The sequence below is a fragment of the Equus asinus genome, chromosome 7 (assembly GCF_041296235.1).
Source record: "Equus asinus isolate D_3611 breed Donkey chromosome 7, EquAss-T2T_v2, whole genome shotgun sequence".
Taxonomy (NCBI): domain Eukaryota; kingdom Metazoa; phylum Chordata; class Mammalia; order Perissodactyla; family Equidae; genus Equus; species Equus asinus.
This window is the reverse complement of record NC_091796.1, coordinates 88960356-88983968: the sequence shown is the minus strand read 5'-3', so window position 1 is coordinate 88983968 and position 23613 is coordinate 88960356. Positions and strand designations below refer to the sequence as shown.

At 41.3% G+C, this 23613-nt stretch overlaps 1 protein-coding gene across 5 annotated transcripts in view; it reads left to right on the top strand.

Annotated features, from left to right (window-relative positions):
- Positions 1–23613, top strand: part of STON2 (stonin 2) — a 138842-nt gene that overhangs the window by 25677 nt on the left and 89552 nt on the right. For all 5 annotated transcript variants that reach the window (XR_011504721.1, XR_006530295.2, XM_070514149.1 and 2 more), the window contains exons 2-3: positions 4399–4681; positions 6767–7015. Coding sequence is in view for 3 of the 5 variants with exons in the window: in XM_070514149.1 (XP_070370250.1) it covers positions 4594–4681; positions 6767–7015 (337 nt within the window). In the remaining 2 variants the exon portion in view is untranslated. The remainder of the gene's footprint in view (positions 1–4398; positions 4682–6766; positions 7016–23613) is intronic.

The following is a 23613-nucleotide window of genomic DNA, read 5'->3' as shown; positions in this document are numbered from 1 at the left end:
GATTGGTTAATAGGTTGGGAGGGAAGATGCTAAAGGCGGGGAAACAGCTGGGAGACTATTAATTGTCTGAATGAGAGACAATAAGGGGCTGAATGAAGACGCTGGCAGTGGGAATGGAAAGGGTAGTTTTAAGAGTTCAAACTCATTCTGAAATTTAGAGCTGTCACTGTTCCAACCCCTCCTTTTCCAGCGCATTCAATACTATTCCCACCCTCTTGAGATAAACAGGATACAACTCATTGTCAAGTAGACATGCCATTCCTACTCCCTCTCCCTAAAATGCCTTTGCCTCTCCACTCTTTTGCTCAGAGCCTCCCTTTCAATTTAAGGTGTAACTCATGACCACTTGACTGCCCCCAGCAGTCTTTTAAGGCCCTTACTCTCTGCTGTTATTGTTTTCTGGGATAACCTGTCACAATAGATTAGAGAGCCTATTGTATTATTGTTTTACGTTGCTGTCCTACCTCCCTGCAAATCTATTGTAAATTACTTATGGCCAGTGATGCTGTCTTATTCTTCCTTGTACCCTCAGGCCTTAGAATGGGTCCAGCACAGTGAACCCAGTACATAGTCCTGGTGATGCTGGCTCCTCACTTTGTGGGACACACTCAGGTCCTATTGTGGCCAATAGCTTCGATCACCAGGCTCTTGCTCAGTACAGTCTGAGGAATATTAATCTCCCTTAGGCACACTTCTTGAGTCACTCTCTACTCTTAGACCTTTAACAGCTTCCCATTTCCTACTGAATTCTTCTCCTCAGCTGTTAAGGCCATCAATCCATTCTCCCCACATTTCCTCAGTAGACACCTTAGCTCTCATCAAACTGACCTCTTCACTGGCCCAGAAACAAGCCCCACAAAGGTCTGCTTCTTAATCTTCACTTAGCTGATCCTCTATCCCAAGGATGTCCTTACTCTTCCATTCTGGCAGTCCAGACCCAAGAATGTCCTTCAGATCCAACAAACTTGCCTGGCCCCTAATGGTTCCAGTGCTTGCAGATCTCTCCATGGCTAAAGATTACCAGTGTGTCCTCTAGCAGGCAGTTATTCCCACATTTCTTGTTTCCTATTCTGTGTATCTTCATCTCCCTGGCTGGATTGCAAGCTGCAGGTCACTATCTCCAAGGGTGCCTGGTACATTTCCAGACACATAGGGCTCATGAATGCATATTAGAGGATCAACACAAGACAACTCTCTTTCTATGGCTCCCATCTCATCAGCCAACTGCATTCTCTACTCTCAAATTTTAGTGTGTAAGGGACGCTGAGAAGGAAGCTTCTCTCTGAAATGGCAACTCAGAGACTTCAATGAATTTTTTAGTGTCTCTTGGTCAGTCATGCTGCTGATACTGAGTCACTACTCATTTGTGGTGATTCTAAGTCTCACTTTATGATTCATGTTCTAAAAGTGGGGTGAGGTTTTTACAGAGAAGCCAGTTCCACGGTGAACTTAGCCCCACAATTATTGGGTTCCTCTGTGGTTTCCAGCTGCTAGCACAGCACTCCTCAAGGTCTAGAGTCTCGTGGCTTTTTGGACGTGGCTGTTTCATGGCAAATATCTGGAATCCATTTCACATTTCATTTATGATAGGGGTTTCCTATAATAAATTTGTTCTGCCAAACTTTCTTGGGATTACTCATTATCTGTAACCGGCCCATGTCTGGATCTGGATGGACAAGCTAAGGAAGGGTAGATAAATCTTTGGGGCTCTTCTTTTATACTTTCTGAGTAACAGTCTTCGTTCCTCAGCCAGAATGTACCTGTCTCTGTAAAGACGAGGCTGAGTGCTTGACTCCACTTAACATCTGGGAGAACTGCTCAACAAATGACTGAAAAAGGAAATTCACTAAAATCAGAAGGTATAAATAACAGAAATGGGGTGGTTTCATAAAATTTGCATGCTAGTCCCAAGATTTCCACTAACAAGCTGTGTGACTTCGGGCGAGTCATTTAACAACAGCCGTGATGGCTACTGTGACATTTATAAAGTGTTTGGAAGGGGCTCCGGCACCTAATAAGCCCTCTGTAAGGTCACCTGCTATTATCATCGTCGTTGTGACAGTTTATTACTCCCAGTACTAAGCACTTGGGGTATATTATATCACTTAATCCTTAAAAGTAGGCAGTGAGTTTTGTTATTCTTGCTGTGCAGGAGTTAACTTAGGCTTAAAGACTATACAAGACTCTAATGTGGACAGTCCAACTCTGGGGCCCGTGCTTTCCATCTCTGTTGCTATGCCTGATTTCCTTGGGCCTCAGTTTTCTCATCTGTAAAACTTGAGAGCTGGACTAGTGGTCCTTAAAACCTTTGAGCTCTAAAATTTCTAGGTATTTTCCCCATTCGCCCTTTTCCTTCCCTTCCTCCCCTGTCTCTTCCCTCACCCACACTCATCCATGAATTTTGCTGGATTCATCATCACGGGATCAGCAGGATGTTTTCCCCATTGAGCTGTGACACTGCGTGTGTCAGCACATGGACTTGTATTCTGGCTTTTTTGCTATTGTTGTTGGACCTGGTTTATATGCTGCTGTTGTTGAAAGAGGAGAATCCAACTCTTCAATTTTACTGTCTTCTCTTGGCCTGCAGCCATTACCACAATGAGCGACACTAACACTTGACGAGGCTTGAGAAAGGCTTTATGGGAGAAGCCTGCGGGTATCAGCTCTTTGGGTCTGCGGGCTCCATGTGGTTCTCTGGTGCCATCTGGTTTCTGGGCATTGCACTCTGCAGGCTGTTTGCACACGTCTGGTCCCATTGTTGGTGAGAATCTTAGGAGAGAGACTTGGAAGAGAGATTTCTAGGCGTTGCATTCTCTGTACAGCCTGGATGCCCTGGAGATTTCCACATGGGGAGTTTCACAGATGATTTCATTATGGTTCCATTGTAATTGATGTTTGTGTAGTACATAGTTGGGTGATAGTCTGTATATATTCTCTAGTACTTTTTGTGGCTGTGACCCAAAGTTTAGAGTGTGTTGGCATCGGAAGACCTAGGTTCAAGGGTTATATCTATCACTTCCTAGCTTGGTGCATCTAACACACGTGCTTACTGTGGCCTCTACTTGATCATTCTTTGGGTGGGATCTTATTTTGGAAGAAAAAGAGTCCATTTGTCACTGTCCTGGGATGTGCCAATTCTTCCACTTAGAAGCCTGGAGGAAACATCTTAGGAACCTTAGGGCACCAAACAAGGGCCTGGAAATAAAAAAGTGTTGGATAAGTCACTTAACTTCTCTCAGCCCAGATTTCTTCATCTGTAAAAGAATTATATAAAATCTGTCTTATCCAACTAAAATGGCTATTGAATCAAATGAAGTATGATATGAAAATATGTTTCTGAAAATTATAAATTATATACAAACTGTTGTTTTTAGGAAGTATTGTACAGCAAAACTGATTGTTTTAATTACGAAAAAAGCAAAAGCAATTAAATGTTTCTATTCTGATTTTCCCAAGCAAAGATTATTTACTGCAGATAATAACCTGTAGCAAAATTTCCTCAACATTTTCCTTTTCTTGTGCACCAGTTAGCAGGCTATGAATTAAATTGTTCTAGACTAAAGTGAATATTGTGAGTATTCAGTGAATAAGAACTGGTATTGTGTGAGGTGGATAGTAGCTCTTTTGTGGAAACACATTAATTTTGCATTAATTCAGATTTTATTAATTCAGTATAAGATCAACAGCTAGATTCAAGTTATAAATAGTACAAATAAGATTATAAGTCTATGAAGTATCCTTCTGTATACCTGGAACATAATTGCAATGGGAGTAAAGGCTAGACTTTTATTTACTAATTCAAATTGGCCTACATTGAAAATATCTTTCTTTAACTCACATTTTTCACTAAAGCAAATATTCCCAACCCCCTTACTCCAAATGAACAAGATGACTCCATTTCTACTTTTCCTGATTGGTAAACCATGCTTGGAGATACCATCTGGAGATAGTTGGGTTTCTGCCAAAGATTTAAATCAGGCTTTCGAAGAGCTACCTGCCTAAGGCAAGAAACTGCACTGATTTAATAGGAAAGAACATGCTTTTCTTTCACCATCTGGGAAAAGAAAGTGAAAGTACTTTGCAAAGTTTTAATATTTGCTTTACATTGACGGCATTATATTATAGATAAAAGTATTTCCAAAATACTTGAGGTAATTTGGGAATCTAATTGCTAAAATTTGTGTGATTATTTACACACACAAGGCATATGCAGAAACCTTGATGCTCAAGGCGGATATTTCCATACGAGAAGTGAAGGCAAGACAAGGACAGAAAGAAGTAAGGCGAGTTGGAAACCACTCAGACCTCCTCGTGGGCGGTGTTGAGAGCCCTAGCCCTGTGTGGATTGGGTATAATACAATGGTTATCCTTTTTAATTTTTACTATTTTTTTAAACAGATTTCTGCTTGGCTGATTAACCAAAGGCGGGAAGGGCTGATCTGTCAACATTCTGAGAGCTGCCCTCTGCAAGACCCCCCATAACAGACCCCAGGCCCAAGTCTACCGTACTACTGTACGCTTACCCCACCCCAGGCATTACTCTGGGGTCTGCCTGAGGCCAGCAAGTGTGAAGATGACCAGCGCCTTCTTAGCATGACGACCTTGGACCATGTGATCGCTACCCACCAGTCGGAGTGGGTCTCCTTCAATGAGGAGCCACTCTTTCCTGTCTCTTCTGAGGGTAAGGAGTGCTTTCATTTCCTAAGTGAAGAGATTGGCAGAGAACCACGCCTGCTTGTTATGGCTTCTGCTTGATCATTCTTTGGGTGGGTTCTTAATATGTAAAAGAGAGCCGGTTTCTCACTTTCCTGAAGTGCAGATTCTTCTGCTTAGAAACCTGGACGAAGCATCTTAGGAACCTTAGGGTCCCAAACAAGGACCTGGAAATGCCAAAAGTATTGGCTGCTTTCTTCCAAGGAGCATAGACTTGGTACTTACCAAGTACTTTACACTCAGCCTTTGTAGTTGTTACTCCGACAGCAGTTTCGATTTTCTCCACTTTTAAAGCGTGGTTGTGCAGAGTAAGCAGGCTCTAGAGCTGGATTTCACGGGCTCAGATCCTGGCTCCAGCACAGATGAGTGATGTGCCCTTGGGTAGATGATTTAACTTCTCCGTGCAGTAGTTTATCTGTGCGATAGGGGTAATCGCAGAACCTACCTAACAGTGGTTGTGAGGATTAAATGAATAACAGATGTAAAGTGCTTACAACAGTGACTGGCACATGGAAGGAGCTCAGTAATTGTCATCCGTGATCATGATGAAGATGGCCAAATTGACTTCTAAGGAACTGGTGCTCAGGGATGAAGGTCAAGGTAGGACATGGGAGACAGTTGCTGAGCCATGTCAGCTGGTTCTGCTCTACTGCAGCTGCCTCTGCCAGCCGAAGTCAGCCCAGCTTCATTTACAGCACCTGGAAAGTGTGAGTTGACAGGTGTGCTGTCCAATATGGTAGCCATGTGGCTATTGAGTCCTTGAAATGTGGCTAGTCAGAATTGAGATGAGCTTTAAGTGCAAAATACCCACACTGAATTTCAAAGACCTAGTAAAAGTTAAATATTTCATTAACAATTTTTATATTAATTACATGTTGGAATTGTAAGTTTTCAACATACCGAGTTGAAATACGTATTGTTAAAAGTAGTTTCACCTCTTTCTTTTTATTTTTTTAATGTGACTATTAGAAAAATTACATATGTGACTCCCCTTTTAGTTCTTTTATTTTTTTGAGGAAGATTAGCACTGAGCTAACATCTGCTGCCAGTCCTCCTCTTTTTGCTGAGGAAGACTGGCCCTGAGCTAACATCCGTGCCCATCTTCCTCTACTTTATATGTGGGACACCTGCCACAGCATGGTTTGTCAAGCAGTGCCATGTCCGCACCCGGGATCCGAACCAGTGAACCCTGGGCCACCAAAGTGGAACGTGCGCACTTAACCACTGTGCCATCGGGCCGGCCCCCCCTTTCATTTCTTTTTGCACAGTGCTAGTCCACAGGCTTTGATCACCTGCAGGTAGACCAGTTAGTTTGGCTTGTGATGGGAGAAAGGAGTTTCATATTAGTACTTTGATTTTTTTAAAGTTTTCAAACAGTAAAATTGACAATTTCTGGTGTGCGGTTTATGAATTTTAACACATGTATAGATCTATGTAACTGCCGCCACCATCAGGATATAGTTCTTTTTTATAAAAAAGTTTCTTGAAGGCTGTTAAATGTTCCAGGACCAATAAAATGATGCAAAGCTAGCGAAAGAGTGTGCCATGTTCAGCTGGTCATTAGTGCAGGGTTTGCATGGCGGCCTGCAGATGTGGGTAGTTTGGACTGCACAGAGTTTGAAGTTTGAATTTGAATGTCTTTAGTCTAGACAGAAACTCTCCTGTTCAGCCCCAGTCTCTACCAGTCCCTATTGCCTTTTCCTTGTCTCATTCAACTCAGTTATATTTGTTTCTTGGCTTCTGAAGGCATTTTAGTTTGTGAGCCCCGAGCACTGGCGTAGATGCTGGGATAAGAATAGTGAATAGGACTCCCAGTCTCAGCCTGCCTGGATACTGACTGTGGACATGCTGAGGTTATAGTGTCTACGTATTTTTAGGAAAACACCCGTTTAGTGTAGAGACAGATGGTGATGGCTGTTTCTTTGCCCTCACCTACTGTCTTGGTGAGTCATGTTTCCCGCCTTGCCCATCTTTCATTTTTGCCTCCATGAGACAGTTGAGAAGAGTGGCCTTCCTTGCGTGATGTAATGGTGGTGTCTGGTATCTGTTTCAGGGGCCACTGAAGAGCACCTTCCAGGACTGTCTTCCTCAGATCAGTCCGAGAGCTCCTCTGGGGAGAACCACGTGGTGGATGGAGGCTCTCAGGACTCCTCTGAGAAGATGGGCCTCATCTCTGAAGCAGCCTCCCCTCCTGGGAGTCCTGAGCAGCCCTCGCCAGACCTGGCCTCCGCCATCAGCAACTGGGTTCAATTTGAAGATGACACACCCTGGGCCAGCACGTCACCACCTCATAAAGAAACAGGTGGGACAGGTGGGAGGTTGAGAAGGGTTCGGCTAGGTCTCTGCTCACCAGGGGTGCTTTTCCATGGGAGGTCTGTAGGGCTGCCAGCATTCATCTGACCTGCTCCAGAGCCCTGCTTGGAGCATTAGCTGTGCAGGAGAGAGCAGGCGGAGAGCTCATCTGGATTAATTCTACAACTAGTTTTTGTTAACATAAGCATATGGAAGGATTTATGTGTTCTGGACCATTTCTAGCTCTTGTCCCTGGCTGTTTACCTGTCTTTAAAAGTATGCATATTAATCTATCTATTACGGATTGGAATTATATTTACTCAGCACCTAAATTGTAAGCTCCTTACAAGTGGAAAAGAATCTCTCTCAAAGTGTAGACCACCAAGCATCTCTAATAGAGGCACTGGTTAAACATGGATATTCCTGTGTCCCAGACCTCTTGAATCCACATCTGCAGGGGTGGGACTGTCATTAATGGTGAGTCTCTTACTTGTAGCGGCTAAATGGTCAGAAGCTGCCCTGGGGATCTTAGGGAAGCCAGAGGAGTTGTTAGTCCCCACCCTGGTGACCTGGCTACTTATGTTATTGTGCACTGAAGCATACTTAGGGTGACTGGATAAGCTTTGGGACTGTATTAGTTTTCTAATTAGTTTTTGTTGCTGTGGCAAATTACCACAGACTTAGTGGCTTAAAGAACACAACTTTGTTATCTTATAATTCTGTAGTTCAGAAGTCCGACATGGCTGTCACTGGGCTAAAATCAAGGTGTTGCCAGGGCTGCATTCCTTTCAGGACTCTCTAGAGGAGAATCTGTTTCCTTGCCCTATCCAGCTCCTAGAGGCCACCCACATTCCTTGGCATGTGGCCCCTTCCTCTGCCTCCAAAGCCAGCAATGTTGCATCTATCTGTGCCTTTCTTCTATAATCACATCTTCCTCTGACTGACTTCTTCTGCCCCTGTCTTCCATTTTTGTTTTGTTTTGATTTTTTGCTGAGGAAGATTAGCCCTGGGCTGACATCTGTGCCAGTCTTCCTCTATTTTGTATGTGGGTCAGCGCAACAGCATGGCCACTGACAAGTGGTGTAGGTCCACAGCTGGGAACCAAACCCAGGCCGCTGATGCAGAGTGCACCAAACTTAATCACTAGGCCATGGGCCAGCCCTCCCTCTTCCATTTTTAAGGAAGCTTGTGATTACATTGGGCCCACAAGGATAATCCAGAATAGTTTCCCTGTCTCAAGGTCCTTGACTTAATCACATCTGCAAAGTCTCTTTTGCCACAGAAGGTGACATATTCACAGGTTCTGGGGATTAGAACATGGACATCTTTGCAGGGGCATTATTTTTTCTACCACAGACACCTACTAGCAAAAAGCAAGGTTGATATGTTTTTCTGTTGGTGGGTTAAATGTTTTGCTAGTTTTCTTTTTCTTTTTTTTCCCAAGGAAGATTAGCCCTGAGATAGCATCTGCCAATCTTCCTCTTTTTTTCTGAGGAAGACTGGCCCTGAGCTAACATCTGTGTCCATCTTCCCCTACTTTATATCTAGGACGCTTAGCATGGCTTGATAAGCGGTGCGCACTTAACCGCTGTGCCACCAGGTCGGACCCAGCTAGTTTTCATTTTTAAAAGCAATTCCTTTGTTTTTCAAACGTTTTTAATCAACAGAAAGCTTTAACACCGGGCAGGGGCCCCAGGACCTTGGAACAGCGTAGGGAAGCTCTGTGGTACATTTGCCTTGCTTTTCCTGCTCCTGCTGTGGTTTCCTCCGCTCCCTCATTCCTAGGAGGCACAGGAGGAGGGTGTGGGTAGAGTGGTATTTCTCCGCTTAGTTGCCTAGAGGCCGTGCCTTCAGATTATTGATTATATGCATGGCATGCAGATTCTTTTTACGTCTTTTTCATACCTTGAGCCTCAAAGAATTCCTGATTGCTCAGAACTATTTATATGACGGATGGGTCAATTTGCTTTAACTCTTCACTACTTATATTTGCAAAACTGACTTTGGGGTAGTCGTCATTATATGGCCCCCGTCTGACTGAGGATCTTAGCTTGTTACTGATAATGGTTTTGGCCTTTAGTAGTTTTAACCTTAAGTGGTTAAAACCTTGTCATTTAAGGCAGCAGTTCTCAGAGTGTGGTCTGTAGATCTCTGGGGTTTTCCAGGACCTTCTCAAGGGATCTGTGGGGTCAAAATTATTTTCGTAATAATTCTAAGATGTTTTTTGCCTTTTTTTACTGTATTGGCATTTGCACTGATGGTGCAAAAGTAATGACAAGGAAAACTTCTGGCCACCGTGTACTCCTAGTAAAAAAAAGTCAATTAATAGCCTTGATGAAGTAGTAAAGATTATTAATTTTATTAAATCTTCATTCTTAACTACGTCTTTTTAATTATTCTCTGAGATGAATTGGGAAATAAGTATAAAGCACTTCGGCTCCATACCAAAGTGGAGTGGTTGTCTTAAAGAAAAATGGTAATCTTGAAAAAAAATTGGGTTTAAAATTTTTTTTAATTACGAAAAATCAATTTAAAAATCAAAATTATTGAAGAATTATTTTAAAAAGTCAAAACAATGCAAAAAGTTCTTGAACGAAACATCAGTATTTTAAAGACAAGATCCACCAACACTTGCGTGACTGCCACACTTCCCTGGCCTTATCCTGGTCCTGGTTCCAGTAAGACTTTATTTATAAAAATAGGTGGCTAGCTTATGGGCCATAGTTTGCTGTTTTGTATTTTCTAAATGTTGCATTTAAAATGTTATTTTATTATTATTTTTTAAGATTTTATCTTTTCCTTTTTCTCCCCAAAGCCCCCCAGTACATAGTTGTATATTTTTAGTTGTGGGTCCTTCTAGTTGTGGCATGTGGGACGCTGCCTCAGCATGGCCTGATGAGTGGTGCTATGTCTGACTTCAGGATCTGAACCAGCAAAACCCTGGGCCGCCAAAGTGGAGTGCACAAACTTAACTGCTTGGCCACGGGGCTGGCCCCTAAAATATTATTTAATTACTGAGCTTTTTGGCACCCCCTTAAATTTTGCACCCAAGCTGAGTCCTTACTTGCCTCACCCTAGTTCCAGCCCTGCACTGTACTAAGGATATGGGATTGATTAATGTTCCTAGAGAACAAATCAAGAAATGACAACTTTCAAATGCATGAAAGCATAATTTTGGCTTGAAAACTCCTCAAACATTAATAATTCCATCTGTTTTCGCATATGGAAGTTTAACTCAGCCCTGTGGAGATGGAGCTCTCTGCCTCAGGAGGAGCCTGTGGGCTGGTTCCCAGTGGACGTGAGGTCCAATGTTCAGGCAAGAAGCAGGAGTAAATCATGTATAGGGCCAGCCCCACCTCAGGCAGTGTTTCTAACCCAGGGACCCAAGAACCATGGAGGAGTGTGCAGAGCATCACGGGGGAAAGAAAATGGTAATAAATCCAAGGGCCCTGGCCTTCCTCTCTTGCCAGTACCCAATCTGACCCGTCAATGAACCCACTGAGTAAAGGGCTGCAGGGTACATTCCTGTTACCCGAACTACCTCGCCCACGTAGGCCAACTCCTTCATGAGCGTCCTTGCATGAAGTGTGTTTAGCAATAAGGAATAGGGGTTGTTAGACTTAAGCCAAAGTGATGAGCAGGAGAAACTAGACCTCAGCCCTCTCAACACAGAAAATGCAGACATCCCTCAAATCAGACAGTTGTTCCACTCTGGAAGCTGTTGGGCAGCTCAAATTTTAATTTGAATCCAAAAGGTTTAGCTACACGTGCTGTGTCAATAATATCACATACGTGACTGCAGCATTACAGCAAAATAACAAGATGTGTGCCGCAAGTATACACACAGTGATGGAGACAGGGTGAGGCTTCACCTGTAATCACTGCTGCCTGCTCTATTCTTTTGGTAATACTAGGTTTTCCTAGTGTGGTAGGCCGAATAATGGCCCCCAAAGGCATCAGGTCCTAGTCCCTGGAGCCTGTAAATATCTTATTTGGAGAAAGGGTCTTTGCAGACGTGATTAAGTTAAGGATTTTGAGATAGGAGATAATCCTGGATTATCTGGGTGGGCCCCAAATCCAATCACATGTGTCCTTATAAAAGGGAGGCAGAGAGAGATTTTGCTCACACAGAGAAGACAATGTGAAGATGGAACTGAAAAGGATTTGAAGATACTGGCCTTGAAGATTGGAGTGATGAGCCTATAGCCAAGGAATGCCAGTAGCCACCAAGAAGCTGGATGATGCAAGGAACAGATTCGCCCCTAGAGCCCCTGGAGGGAGCGCTGCCCTGCTGACGTAGCGATTTCAGCCCAGTCATTTTGATTTCAGACTCCTGGCTTCCAGAACTGCGAAGAATAAATTTCTATTGTTTTAAGCCACTAAGTTTGTGGTAATTTGTTACAACAGCCACAGTTAACTAATATACGAAGTTTCCAAAATCTTAAAATGGATCCATTTGTATAAGGCTGAGAATGAGTCCTTCTGGGTTAGGGGAACATCTGGAATAGTGCAGGCCATTTATTAGGGAGATGTTCCCTGCCAGCCACTGTGCTTTACCTCCAAAGTTTATAGCCCTTTATAACCTTTTTTACATTTACGCCACCATGTATACAGGTCGTGAAGGTCAGCCAGAAAGAAGCTTCCATGGAAACTGATTTTTGGCCTCAGCTATCTTCCCAGTCACATCAGTATCACCAGAGCAAACTGACTCTTTCCCATAATGTAGTTAGAATTTCTCAGTTTCTTCCCATTTTATACCCCATGTCCTGTTTGCTTCTCATAAATACCCAACACTTTCTGATCAGATGTCTTTGTGTCAGGAGAAAGAGCAGACTGTGTGTCTTAGACCTGTCTCATGCAGCCTCTCTACGAATATGCTTTTATGAGAGGATCATGATCTTGGCCTAAAAGAAATAGATGAGAGAACAACAAAGAAGGGTGCTTGGGACTGATCAGCGCTGTTTCTAGTCTGGATTTCTGGAAGCAAAACGTGGAGCCTTACTTAGCCAGCTGTTAGACATCTTAACATCCTGGCTTGCAGAGAGAAGTTAGGAAAGAAAGGATAGCATGCACACACACACACTCACAGGCACGTTCGCACACGTGCGCACACGTACATAGGGAGCAGCTAGGTAGAGAAATGTTATCTGGGATACAGCTCTTCCCTCCCCCGTTCCCATTCCTCTACTCTTCACAGTTTTTCTGGCAGAGGAAGAGCGAAAAACAAAAGAATTTATCTTTTAAGCTGTGCCACCTAAGAATAAAGCCAACAGAGCATTGGATTTCAGCCTGGAAGGGGATTGTACTGTTTGCCTTAATTAAAATGCAAGGAGGCTGAAGGCACGGTGGAGTAAGGGACAAAGAGACTGTCATTAGTGGTAAATCTCTTATTTTTGTGGCATGTAAATGCCAGAAGCTGCACTGGGGAGCTTAGAGAAGCCAGGGAGTTGTTAGTCCCCACTCTGGTGACCTGGCTACCTATTTTATTGTTCACTGAAGCATACCAAGGTTGATTGGGTAACCAGGAGCAGCTGCTGGTGGGGAAAGCAGCTCCAGAAATGCTTAAATCCATCAAGGGAACAACTTTCTTTGGGATTTCAACTAGAGCAGGATTTGAAGTGCCTAAGTGCCATCGTGGTTGGTCTGGGAAAAAGGAAATGCGTGATCTCCCTCAGAAAAATATGAATAAAGTCAATTGAGTGACAAAGCCTTTTTATAACCACATGTATAGGAAAGAGAACTGGCATCAGTTCTTTGGACCTGAGGATACTAGGAGTGAGAGGGCATTTAAATCATGCCCCTTGAATCTTTCATAAAAATTGTTTCCTCCATGAAAACCCCTGAAATTTGGTGGAGGTCAAATGTGGAATTCATCTCTCTTTGACTTAAAGACCTTTTTGGCTCAGGACACTTTGATAAATATTCTCTCCAGAAAGATTTTTATTAGAATATTAACTGTCAAATACTTAAACTTAAGACTTAAATTAGCCACAAAATACTATTCACATCTCCGGCCTGAAGATTCCATATAATCGATCTGGGTTATGTGGTGGAAAAAAGGTCAAGAAATTTAACTGAAACTTCTTGGCCGAACCCTGAATGAAATGCATAGATATTCTACTAAACCATGGGCAGAAATAAAGTGTTAAAAAAAAAAAAAGCTTCTGTTCAAATCAAAATTGAATCTTTACATTCTCTTAAAGAAATATTTTTGAAGATGAACCTAAACCCACGTGATGTTTTATTCGCCTTTAGCAATAGTGTTCCTGCATTTCCCTAGTTGCAGAGTTTTCCTAATTTAGGATTTTTGCCTTCTCTGGCTTTAAAATTCTACCAGGCACCAGGAAGAATGTAGCAGTCAGCTTACCTATCACCTAAAATCTTTATAAAGATTCTGTCAGAGTAAAGGCTGATATCGTGTATGTGCATTTTACGTGTGTGTGTGTGTGCAGTGCACTTAGAACATGTTTGCAAATGCATGCAGACAAGTTGCCTGAAAGAGCAAAGTTCATCTCCAGATTAAAAAAAAAATTAAGGCACTATTATTGGCATGAAGCTTCCTGTTCACTTGTCATATTATGCACTGACCTTCCTCAATGGACATGGCAATTTTGCAGCAAGGCCAAGGCTGAATTGGACCCATTATGCAGATACTGCAGGATATGCATAATTACAAACATAAAAAAACTTTCGTTTCCGGAACATTTGTCCCACAGCCCAAGGAAAACACTGGTATTCCCTTGTGCTTCAAATGTCTTCCCTAACAGCTTGGGCTAAGGCCTTCCCATTGTGTCTGGGAAGCTAATTATCTGGGACCAGAGAAAGAGCCACTTGTTTAGGGGAGGACCAGAGATGATGTCAGCCATTTCAGAGGGAGGCGGGGATGACAGCTGAGAGACTTAATCCCAAAGAAGAATAGCCCAGTCGTTAATTTCTGTTATGTTTTTCATCCTGGCTACTGGGAGTGAGTAGTGGGTGGGGGTGGAGTAAGATCCCAACCATTGGGCCAATTTGTGGACAAGGTCTACTGCATTGGGCATGCATATGTATTTCCCTCCTCAACAGAGGCGGTCTTATTTTCTTTTAATACCTTGAGTTGTTCTCTGTTTTTAAATGTAATTAATGACCTTTCTGGAATGTGTCTCAGACGGTGATGTACTCAGGCGTGAAATTCAACAGAGCTCTTCTTCCTTAGGGCCTGATGCCTCTCTACTCCTCTCCACTGGGCTCCACTCTGCTCAGATCGCTGCCTCTCTTGCTGTTCCCGACAAATTGTTTTCTGTTCTTGCTGTTCCCTTGCCTCCTAGAGCTCTCCCCCTACTTTTTCACCCAGAGCACTGCACAAGCATTACCTCTCCAATAGCTTTTTTCTGCTTTAAATATCTTTACAGCCCATGTCTCTACCTGAAGTTAGGTTATATATTTATTAGTTTGTTTCTTGTTTCTCTTCCCCACTAGAGGAAAGGGATGTTGTCTGTCTCGTTTACTCTCTATCCCAGAATATGGTGCGTGGAACTTGGTAGGTGCCCACTTAGTATTTGTTGGGTTAATGAATGAAAAGGTGAAAGATGTGTGTGAGACCTATTGCAGAATGACTGACTCCCATTTATGAGGCTAATGAGCTGTTAGGTAGAACTTGAAAGATGGCTTCTTCAGTGAAGTGCATTTTTTTTAACAAAATAGGCGAAGAAACTAGGTCAACCTCTTCCCCATCATGCCTTTTTCTTATCAGCTGACTATTATCAGTTTTTGACTTCCCATTGTTATACACACAATGTATATACACAGACACATGCATACATATACTACATAGATACACACAGATACAAACACGCATACACACAGACATAACATATATGCTTATGTATACACACATGACATATATGCATAACATATACATTTTTATATATGCACACATAATACATATAGATACATAAATACACATCTATATTTTTAACTGGGGGCTGCCTTAAAAAGCACACTTAAAACTGTGCATTATATTTTTATTGTACTTGAAGCTACCATCATGCCATGCGAGGCTGGGGAGGGGAGCTCTTGAAGATGACTTTCTCCAGTTATCTAAAAGGGACCTTAAAATATATATTTTTTAAAACTCCAATATTCTCTTCTTCCAGAGAGTATGCTAGCTCACCCAGGGGGACCTTGTGGCCTATCTTACCCTCAGTGTGGGACACACAACACAATAAACTGCCCAAGCATGCATTAATTAACTAGTTCATTCATGCAAAAAATATTTTGGTGCTGGGAGTGCAATTATGAGAAAGTTGGCCACAGTCCCTGCTTTCCCCAAGCTGAGGTTCCCTAACGGTTGAGCAATCTGTTACCAATGAAGGCTGCTGGGTGAGCAAGAGCTCCTCTGAACCACTCCTGGGGACAGCCACTTTGTATTGCCAACTATGAAAGAGCAGTGGAGCCAAAAATGAAGAATGGAACTAGATTCCTTTTGTGTTCAAGATGGACACGTCTACTGCATTGGAAAAAACCACACAGCTGTAGTGGGTAGACATTAAAGTATAAATAAAGGACATGACATCAAAACATATATAAGTATTTAAAATCCCAATCTACTCTGGATCCCAGAGAATAAACAGAAAGACAAGTAGTGTATTTGCTGTATTAATTGTTTTAGCTGACAATTTGTAAGTTTATTGTTATTCAGCCAATGGTGCTTTGAGCCCCCACTGTGTGTCAATCACTGTTCAAGACCCTGGGGATTCAGGGGACTATTCCTGCCCCATGGAGCTGGAGGAGCCGTACCAGAAAGACGATAAAGAAGTAGATACAGTGTAAGTGTGTTAGATAATTTGGTAAGTGGGAAGGAGAGAAAAATGAGGCAAAAAAGGGGAGTAGAGTGAGAGAGGATTGAAATTTTACACAAGGTCAGGGAGGGATTCTCTGAGCAGTAACTTTTTTTAACATTTATTTTATTTTTTTTTAAGATTTTATTTTTCCTTTTTCTCCTCAAAGCCTCCTGGTATATAGTTGTATATCTTTTGGTTGTGGGTCCTTCCAGTTGTGGCATGTGGGACATTGCCTCAGCATGGGTTGATGAGCAGTGCCATGTCCGCACCCAGGATCCGAACCGGCGAAACCCTGGGCCGCTGACGTGAAGCACACGAACTTAACCACTCGGCCACTGGGCTGGTCCCGCTGAGCAGTAACTTTTGCGTGAAGACTTGAGGGAAGTGAGGGTGTGAGCTTGCAGAAATTAGGGGAGGAGCCTTCCAGGTGGAAGGAACAAGTAATGAACCTCTGGGGGGCAGCCGTGTTCACGGTGTGTGACGAGTGGAGTGAATTGGGGAGAAGAGCAAGAGACAAGGCAGAGAGATCGTGGGGACTCAGAGCACGTAGGTCCTTGGGGATGGTGAGGCCTTTGACTTTTACTATGGGTGAGATAGGAAACTATTGGCTGGTTTTGAGCAGAGGCCTGGTATGATCCAACTTAAATGTGAACAGGTAATTCTCTTAAAACTGTGTGGCTGCTGTGTTGAGAACAGAAAGATGTAGAAGCAGGGAAACCAGGCAGGAGAGGATGGTGGCTTGGACCCGGGAGATAGCTTGGAGACGGTGGGAAGTGATTGGATTCCAGACATATTTGGAAGGTAGGACTAACAGAAGACGTGATGGACCCAATGTGAGGAGAATCAAGGATGACCGAAAGGTTTCATTCTGAGCACCTGAAAGGCTGAAGGACCTGGTGTGGAGGGGATAACAGGAACTTAGTTCTAATATGTGAAGTTAGAGATCTCAGTGGAGATTTCAAGTAGATTGGATATAAGTGTATGTCTGGAAACAGTAACTGCCACTTGCCCTTTTGAAGGACTTTCTTTGTGCCTGGCACTTTTCCAAGTCTTTTGTCAGTGTTAACCTAGTCCCTTTGTGACTCGGGCACACTTTTTAGCTCCATTTTACAGGTGAAAACCCAGAACAGGTGGATTAGGTGACTTGCCCCAGGCTCCAGGATTAGGGCCAGGATGTGAACCAGGTGGTCTGGATCCAGGGTCCTTGCCATAACCTCCTGGGAAAGGAGGACAGGTGGATTTCTCTCTCTCACTTCATTCCTTGCTGGATGGGTGTGGCTGTGAGGCATCGTGATGACAGCAACCTGCTGCTCTCCGGCCCAGCTGTCAAAGGTCTGGCCCTGGGGGAAGAGGCAGCTCCAGGCTCCATACTTCTCACCCAAACTAATCTCGTGGCCTGAGGACATGCAATGCAGAACCTAAATAAAATGATTCCTCCAAGATTTCTAAGTGGATAAATAAATAAAGTGCATTAGCCCAAATGAGAACAGTTTGTGAGATGTAGGGACATTGCCTCTCCCAGCTGTGTTATTCTTAGTTTCTCTTTCAAAGGAAACATTGGAGTTATAGCTAATAAATATGGAGAGCTAATGTGAAAATGCAAATAATTAAAATGGCTTTCTTTCTGAAAAATTGGAGTCTTTTGATATGTAGTTTTGATAAACTTTATTAACTGTTGAATAAATACAAAGGAACATTTAAAATGTATATTAAATTATAGGGGGCTGACCTCATGGCGTAGTGGTTAAGTTCTGCATGTTCCCCCTCAGTGGCCTAGGTTTGCAGGTTCGGATCCCAGGCGTGGACCTACACCAGTCATTAGCCATGCTGTGGCGGCAACCCACATATAAAGTGGAGGAAGATTGGCACAGATGTTAGCTCAGGGCTAATCTTCCTCAGTAAAAAAAAAAAAAAAAAAAAAGTATATTAAATTATAAAGAACAACAGTACAACCCATTGCCTAGTTTAATAAATAGAATATTGTCATCCCCCAGAAGTGCCCACTGATTACATCTTCCTGCATTCAGACATCTCCTCCCCTCCCTCCTATATCATCACCCTCCTGGGTTCTGTGACAATAACAGCATTCTTTTCTTAATAGCTTTACTACCTACACGTCTATCGAGACTGGTATAGTTTAATTTCACCTGTTTTTAACTTTACATAGATATGATAATAGTGTGTGTGTTATTTTGTGGCTTGCTTCTTTAACACATTATTTGTGGGAATTTTTCATGTCATTACCTGTAGCTGTAGTTCCTTTAGTTTTTATTGCTATGTATTCCATTATAGTAATGTGCCACAATTCATTTATCCATTCTATTATTGGTGGATATTTGAGTTGTTTCTACCTTTTGCCAATTAAGAACGTGCTTCTATAAGCATTCTTTTTGCTTTTTTTTTTTTTTTTGAGGAAGATTAGCCCTGAGCTAACATCTGCTGCCAATCCTCTTTTTGCTGAGGAAGACTGGCCCTGAGTTAACATCTGTGCCCATCTTCCTCTACTTTATACGTGGGACGCCTACCATAGCATGGCTTTCCAAGCAGTGCCATGTCTGCACCCAGGATCCGAACCGGCGAACCCCGGGCCGCCGAAGCAGAACGTGGGCACTTAACTACTGCACCACTGGGCCGGCCTGTCTTTTTGCTTTTTTTATGAGCCATTCTAAACGTAAATGCTGGTGAATATGTGTAAGTGGTTCTCTTTTGTAAGAAAGATAGAGGGGAATTACTGTGCTGTAAGATGTGTTTATCTTCTATTTTGTCAGATAACACCAAGCCATTTTCTAAAGTGGCTTCAATTTACTCTCCTATCAGCCATATGTAAAAGATGCTGTGGCTCCGCTTCCTCATTTGCACTTGGAATTGTCGCATTTTTCTATCTTAGTGTGGGCAGGCAGAGAGAAAGGGAGAAGAGAAGAGTCGTGTCTCATGTGGTTTTAATTTGCATTTCCTAGATTACTAATGAGACTGAGCAATTTTTGCCATTGGGGGGATTTTTTTCTTTCATAAAATGCCTGTTCAACTATATTCTTGTTGGTATCACTCCCTTTTTCTTGCTGATTTCTAGGAGTTCCCTGTGGATATGACGTGTGGCAGATATTAGCTCCTACCCTGTGGGTGAGCTTTCACTCTCTTTATGGGGTCTTTTGGTGGAAAGAAGTTCTTAATTTTAATAATATGAAATTTGTTTATTTTTCTTTTATGCCGCAGTCCCTGCTTTCCCCAAGCTGAGGTTCCCTAATGGTTGAGCAATCTGTTACCAATGATAACTGGTTTAGATAACCAGATATTTAATTGTGTTGTGATCAGTATTCATGGTCCATTGGTGCATTCTGTGTCTTGGTAAAGAAAATCTTGCCTTGCCTTGAAGTCCTGAGATATTTAGCTGCATGTCTTCTAAAATATTTCTTGTGTAGCCTTTTATCCTTTGACATTCAGTCTAGTTAGAACTGATTTTTCTACATGGTGTGAAGTAGGAGTCTAATTTCATTTTTTTCCATACAGGATTTTCCCAGTATTATTTCTATTATTTTATTTATTTTAATGTATATTTACAAATATATTTATATTATTAAAAATTCAATTTCATTCATATCTAAATAGTGTGATTCTGCTTATTAATATGAGGAAGAAACCATGCTAGGATTTTGATTGAGAATGCAATCAATCTGTAAACCAGTTTGGGAAGAATTGACATCTTTATAACGTTAAATCTTTCGGTCCCTGGTATCGAATCTCTCCATTTATGTAGATATTCTCTACAGTGTATTAATAAACTTTAGAAGCAGCTCTTCCGAGGCCTTGCACGTCTTTTCTTAGATTTACTACTATATATGATTCATATTTTTTGTTGCTATTATAAATACTACCTTCTCTTGTTTTATTTTCTAAATATTTCTTGCTGGTTAAAAACTTTTAAAAACTTTTGTTTTGCAAAAGACCCTGTAAGAGGATGAAGAGACACTCATGAGTGCTGGTGGGAATGTAAAATGGGGCAATGACTTTGGAAAACAGTCTGGCAGCTTCTTATAAAACTAAACATGTAATTACCGTATGACCCAGCAATTGCACTCTTGGGCATTTATCCCAGAGAAATGGAAATTTATGTTGCTATAAAAACCTGTACACGAATGTTCATAGCTAGGAACCGGAAACAGCCCAGATGTCCTTCAGCCAGTAGATGGTTAAACTACCGTGCAAGACTGCTCAGCAATAAAAAGGAATGAAGTATTAATGCATTTAGCAACTTCATTGAGTCTCAGAGGCATTCTTCTGAGTAATAAAAGTCAATCCTAAAAGGTTACATACTGCATGATTCCATTTATGTAGTATTCTTGAAATGACAAACTTACAGAAATGAAAAACAAATTAGTGGTTGCCAGGGATTAGGAACAGGGCTTGAGGGAAGAGGTGGGAGTGGATATAAAAGGGCAGCGTGAGGGATCCTTGTGGTGAGGGAACTGTTCTGTGTCTCGACTGTGGTGGAGGATACACAAACCTACACACCAATAACATTATATGGAACTCAAGTCTCACACACACACACAGAGCTGTAAAACTGGAGAAATAGGAATAAGATTGGTGGATTGTATTAATGTCAGTTTCCTAGTGTGATATTCTGCCAGTGTTTGGGGGGGGTTCAAGAAAGGGGGTGATTGGTGAAAAAAAAGTGAAAAACGCTCCTTAGAGGAGCCATAATGAAAAAAAGTTGAGACACGCTGTGTTAACCAACCTTGCAGTCGTTAGAGAAACTCAGTTTAGTCATGATTTATCCTTTTCAAAAATCACTAGATTCTCTTCTATAATGATTTGTTTGAGATTCTTATATCTATGTCTGTGACTGAGATTGGTCCGTCAGTCTCATTTTTGAGAATCTAAGTATAAATGAGATGCACTTTGTCAGGTTTTGAGGTCAGGAAATGCTAATGTCATAGAGTGGGTTGGTGAGTGGTGTTTCTTTTTCTGTAGTCTGGAACAGTCAGTGGAAGATTGAAATATTTTTTTCCTTTAAAGTTTAGTAGAGCTTTTCAGTAAAACTACCTGGGCTGACGTTTTCCTTGGGGGAAGGTTTTAAGGACTGATTCATTTTATTTCATCGTTATTGGATGAATCAGGTTTTTTTGTTTTTTAGTTAAGATTGGCACCTGAGCTAACAACTATTGCCAATCTTCTTCTTCTTTTTCTTTGCTTTTTCTCCCCAAATCGCCCCAGTACATAGTTGTATATTTTTTTTAGTTGTGGGTGCTTCTAGTTGTGGCATGTGGGACGCCGCCTCAGCATGGCCTGATGAACGGTGCCATGTTCGCGCCCAGGTCCTGAACTGGCAGACCCCCAGGCCGCTGAAGCAGAGTGCGTGAACTTAACCACTCGGCCATAGGGCTGGCCCCTGAGTCAGGTTTTTAACTTGTTTTTTGTATCAGTTTTGAAAAGTTATATTTTTCTAGGACCTCTGCAGTTTTATCTATATTTTCAAATGTGTTGGTAGAAAGACATTCATTATTTCCCCTCATTGCCTCCTTAATATATATAGCATTTGTAATTGTGTACCCTTTTTCATTGTTACTGTTCTTTATTTGTGGTGTATTTTTTTCTCGATTTTTCTTCACAGTTTTTCAATTCTATTAGTCTTCTCAAAGAATCGTTTACCTATGTGTATTTTAAAATTTTCAATAATTTTTTTGTGATTATTTCCTCCTCTCTAACATTCTTTGGTTTATTTTGTTGCTCCTTTTCTAACTTGACAAGTTAGAAGCTTATTGTATTAAATTTAAGTTTTTCTTTTCTAATAGAAGCAATACAACTTTCCCTGATAGTACTGCTTATCTGCATTCCTGAAGTTTTCATATACTGTATTTTCGTTATTGTTTGGTTCTGAATATTTTCTAATAGTCGTCAAGATTTCTTCTTTGCCCAATAAATCGTTTAGAAGTATGTTTTTTAATTTCTAAATTTTTCACATTGTCTTGTATCTAGTTTAGATAAATGGATACTGGTTATGTAGATAACTGGTTTAGATAACTAGATATTTAATTGTATTGTGATCAGTATTCACGGTCCATGTGATACCCATTTTTTGAAATTTGTTAAAACTTGCTTCATGTCTTAGCGTGTGGTCATTTGTCATAAAAGTTTTAGGTGTGGCTGTGAAGAATATGCATTCTTCACCTGTTGAGTGCAGTGTTCTGTGTATAACCATTAGATCAGCTTGTTCACTTTGTTGTTGATCTATCTTCTGTTTCCTTGCTGATTTTTTTGCCTGTTTGACCTATACATTAGTGACAGAGGTATATTTTAAAATCTCCCAGTATGGTGATAGACATTTCTTACTTTCTGTAGTTGTGTAAATGTTTGCATTAATAATTTTAAGCTATGTTATTAAATATATACAAATTTATAATTATTATTATTATATATTTCTGATGAATTAAAATTTTTATCATTTTCTTGTAATACTCTCTCTCTAATAATGCTTTTTACTTTAAGTCTATCTACAGTCTATAATATATCAGGTTTCTTTCCATATTTTGTCTTGTATGGCTTTCCCATCCCTTTAGTTTCATGGTCAATGAATCCTTGTATTTTATATGTGTCTTTTGTAAGTGGCATATTTGGTTTCATTTTTTTATTCAGCCTGACAGTCTTTTTCTCTTAACTGGAAATTTAGTCCATTTATATTTATTATTAAGTACTGATACAGGTTTTTTTGTTTTTCTTTTTTTTTGGTGAGGGAGATTGGCCCTGAGCTAACTGTGCCAATCTTTTCTCTATTTTGCATGTGGGTTGCTGCCACAGCATGGCTTGATGAGCAGCATAGGTCCACACCTGGGGTCCAAACCTGCAAACCTGGGCTGCCAAAGTGGAGTGTGCTGAACTCAACCACTATGCCATGGGGCCAGCCCTTGATATAGTTTTATTTCTATCATCTTATGTTTCTTTTCTCACTTTTCTTTCCTTCTTTTAGATCAGTTGTAGTTTTTGTTTGTCTAAATTGTCTTTATTTTACCGTTGTTCTTTGAAGGTCTCTTCACTGAGCAGACAGTCCTATTTGGTAGTTATTTTCTGTCAGCACATTGAAGTGTGCATTGGTTTCTCTTGCTGTTGAGAAGGTGGTAGCAGTCTAATCATCATCCCTTTGGAAGTGATCTTATTTTCTCTTTGGTGGCTTTTAAGATCTTCTCTTTGTCTTTGTCTTTATATAGTTTTGATGTCTGCTGGTGGAGTTATTTTTGGTTACTGTCCTTGAGATACCTCTGGATTTCTAATCTGACAAATAAAATCTTTCATACATTCTGGGAAATTCTCAGCCAACATTTTTTTACATATTGTCTCCCATTCTCTCTCTCTTCTCATTAGGAACTCAGATTAGATACCTATGAGACCTTCTCATTCTGTCCTCCATGCATTTTAATCTCTCTTTCATATTTCATCTCCTTGTCTCTCTATGCTATCCAATCAATTTTGTATTTACAGTATTTTTTCTTCTCCAGATGTTCACTTAGTTCCTTTTCAGTTCTACATGCTGCTTTCTCATATTTTTGATTTCTTTTCTTCTTATTTCGTTAAACAAACTTATATTTTCTGCTTAATAATTCTAGTGTCTGAATTTTTTGCAGGTCTGATTCTGTTTGAATCCTGCTCCCCGTCTTCCCTGCCTCCCCCTGCCCCCACCCCCCACCATACACACCTTGCTGGCTCTCTGGCTCTTGTTCATGATAGCTTGATTTCTTACGTATTTCATGATTTTTTTTTTCTTTTTTACCATGTGCGCATCAACTGAGGAACG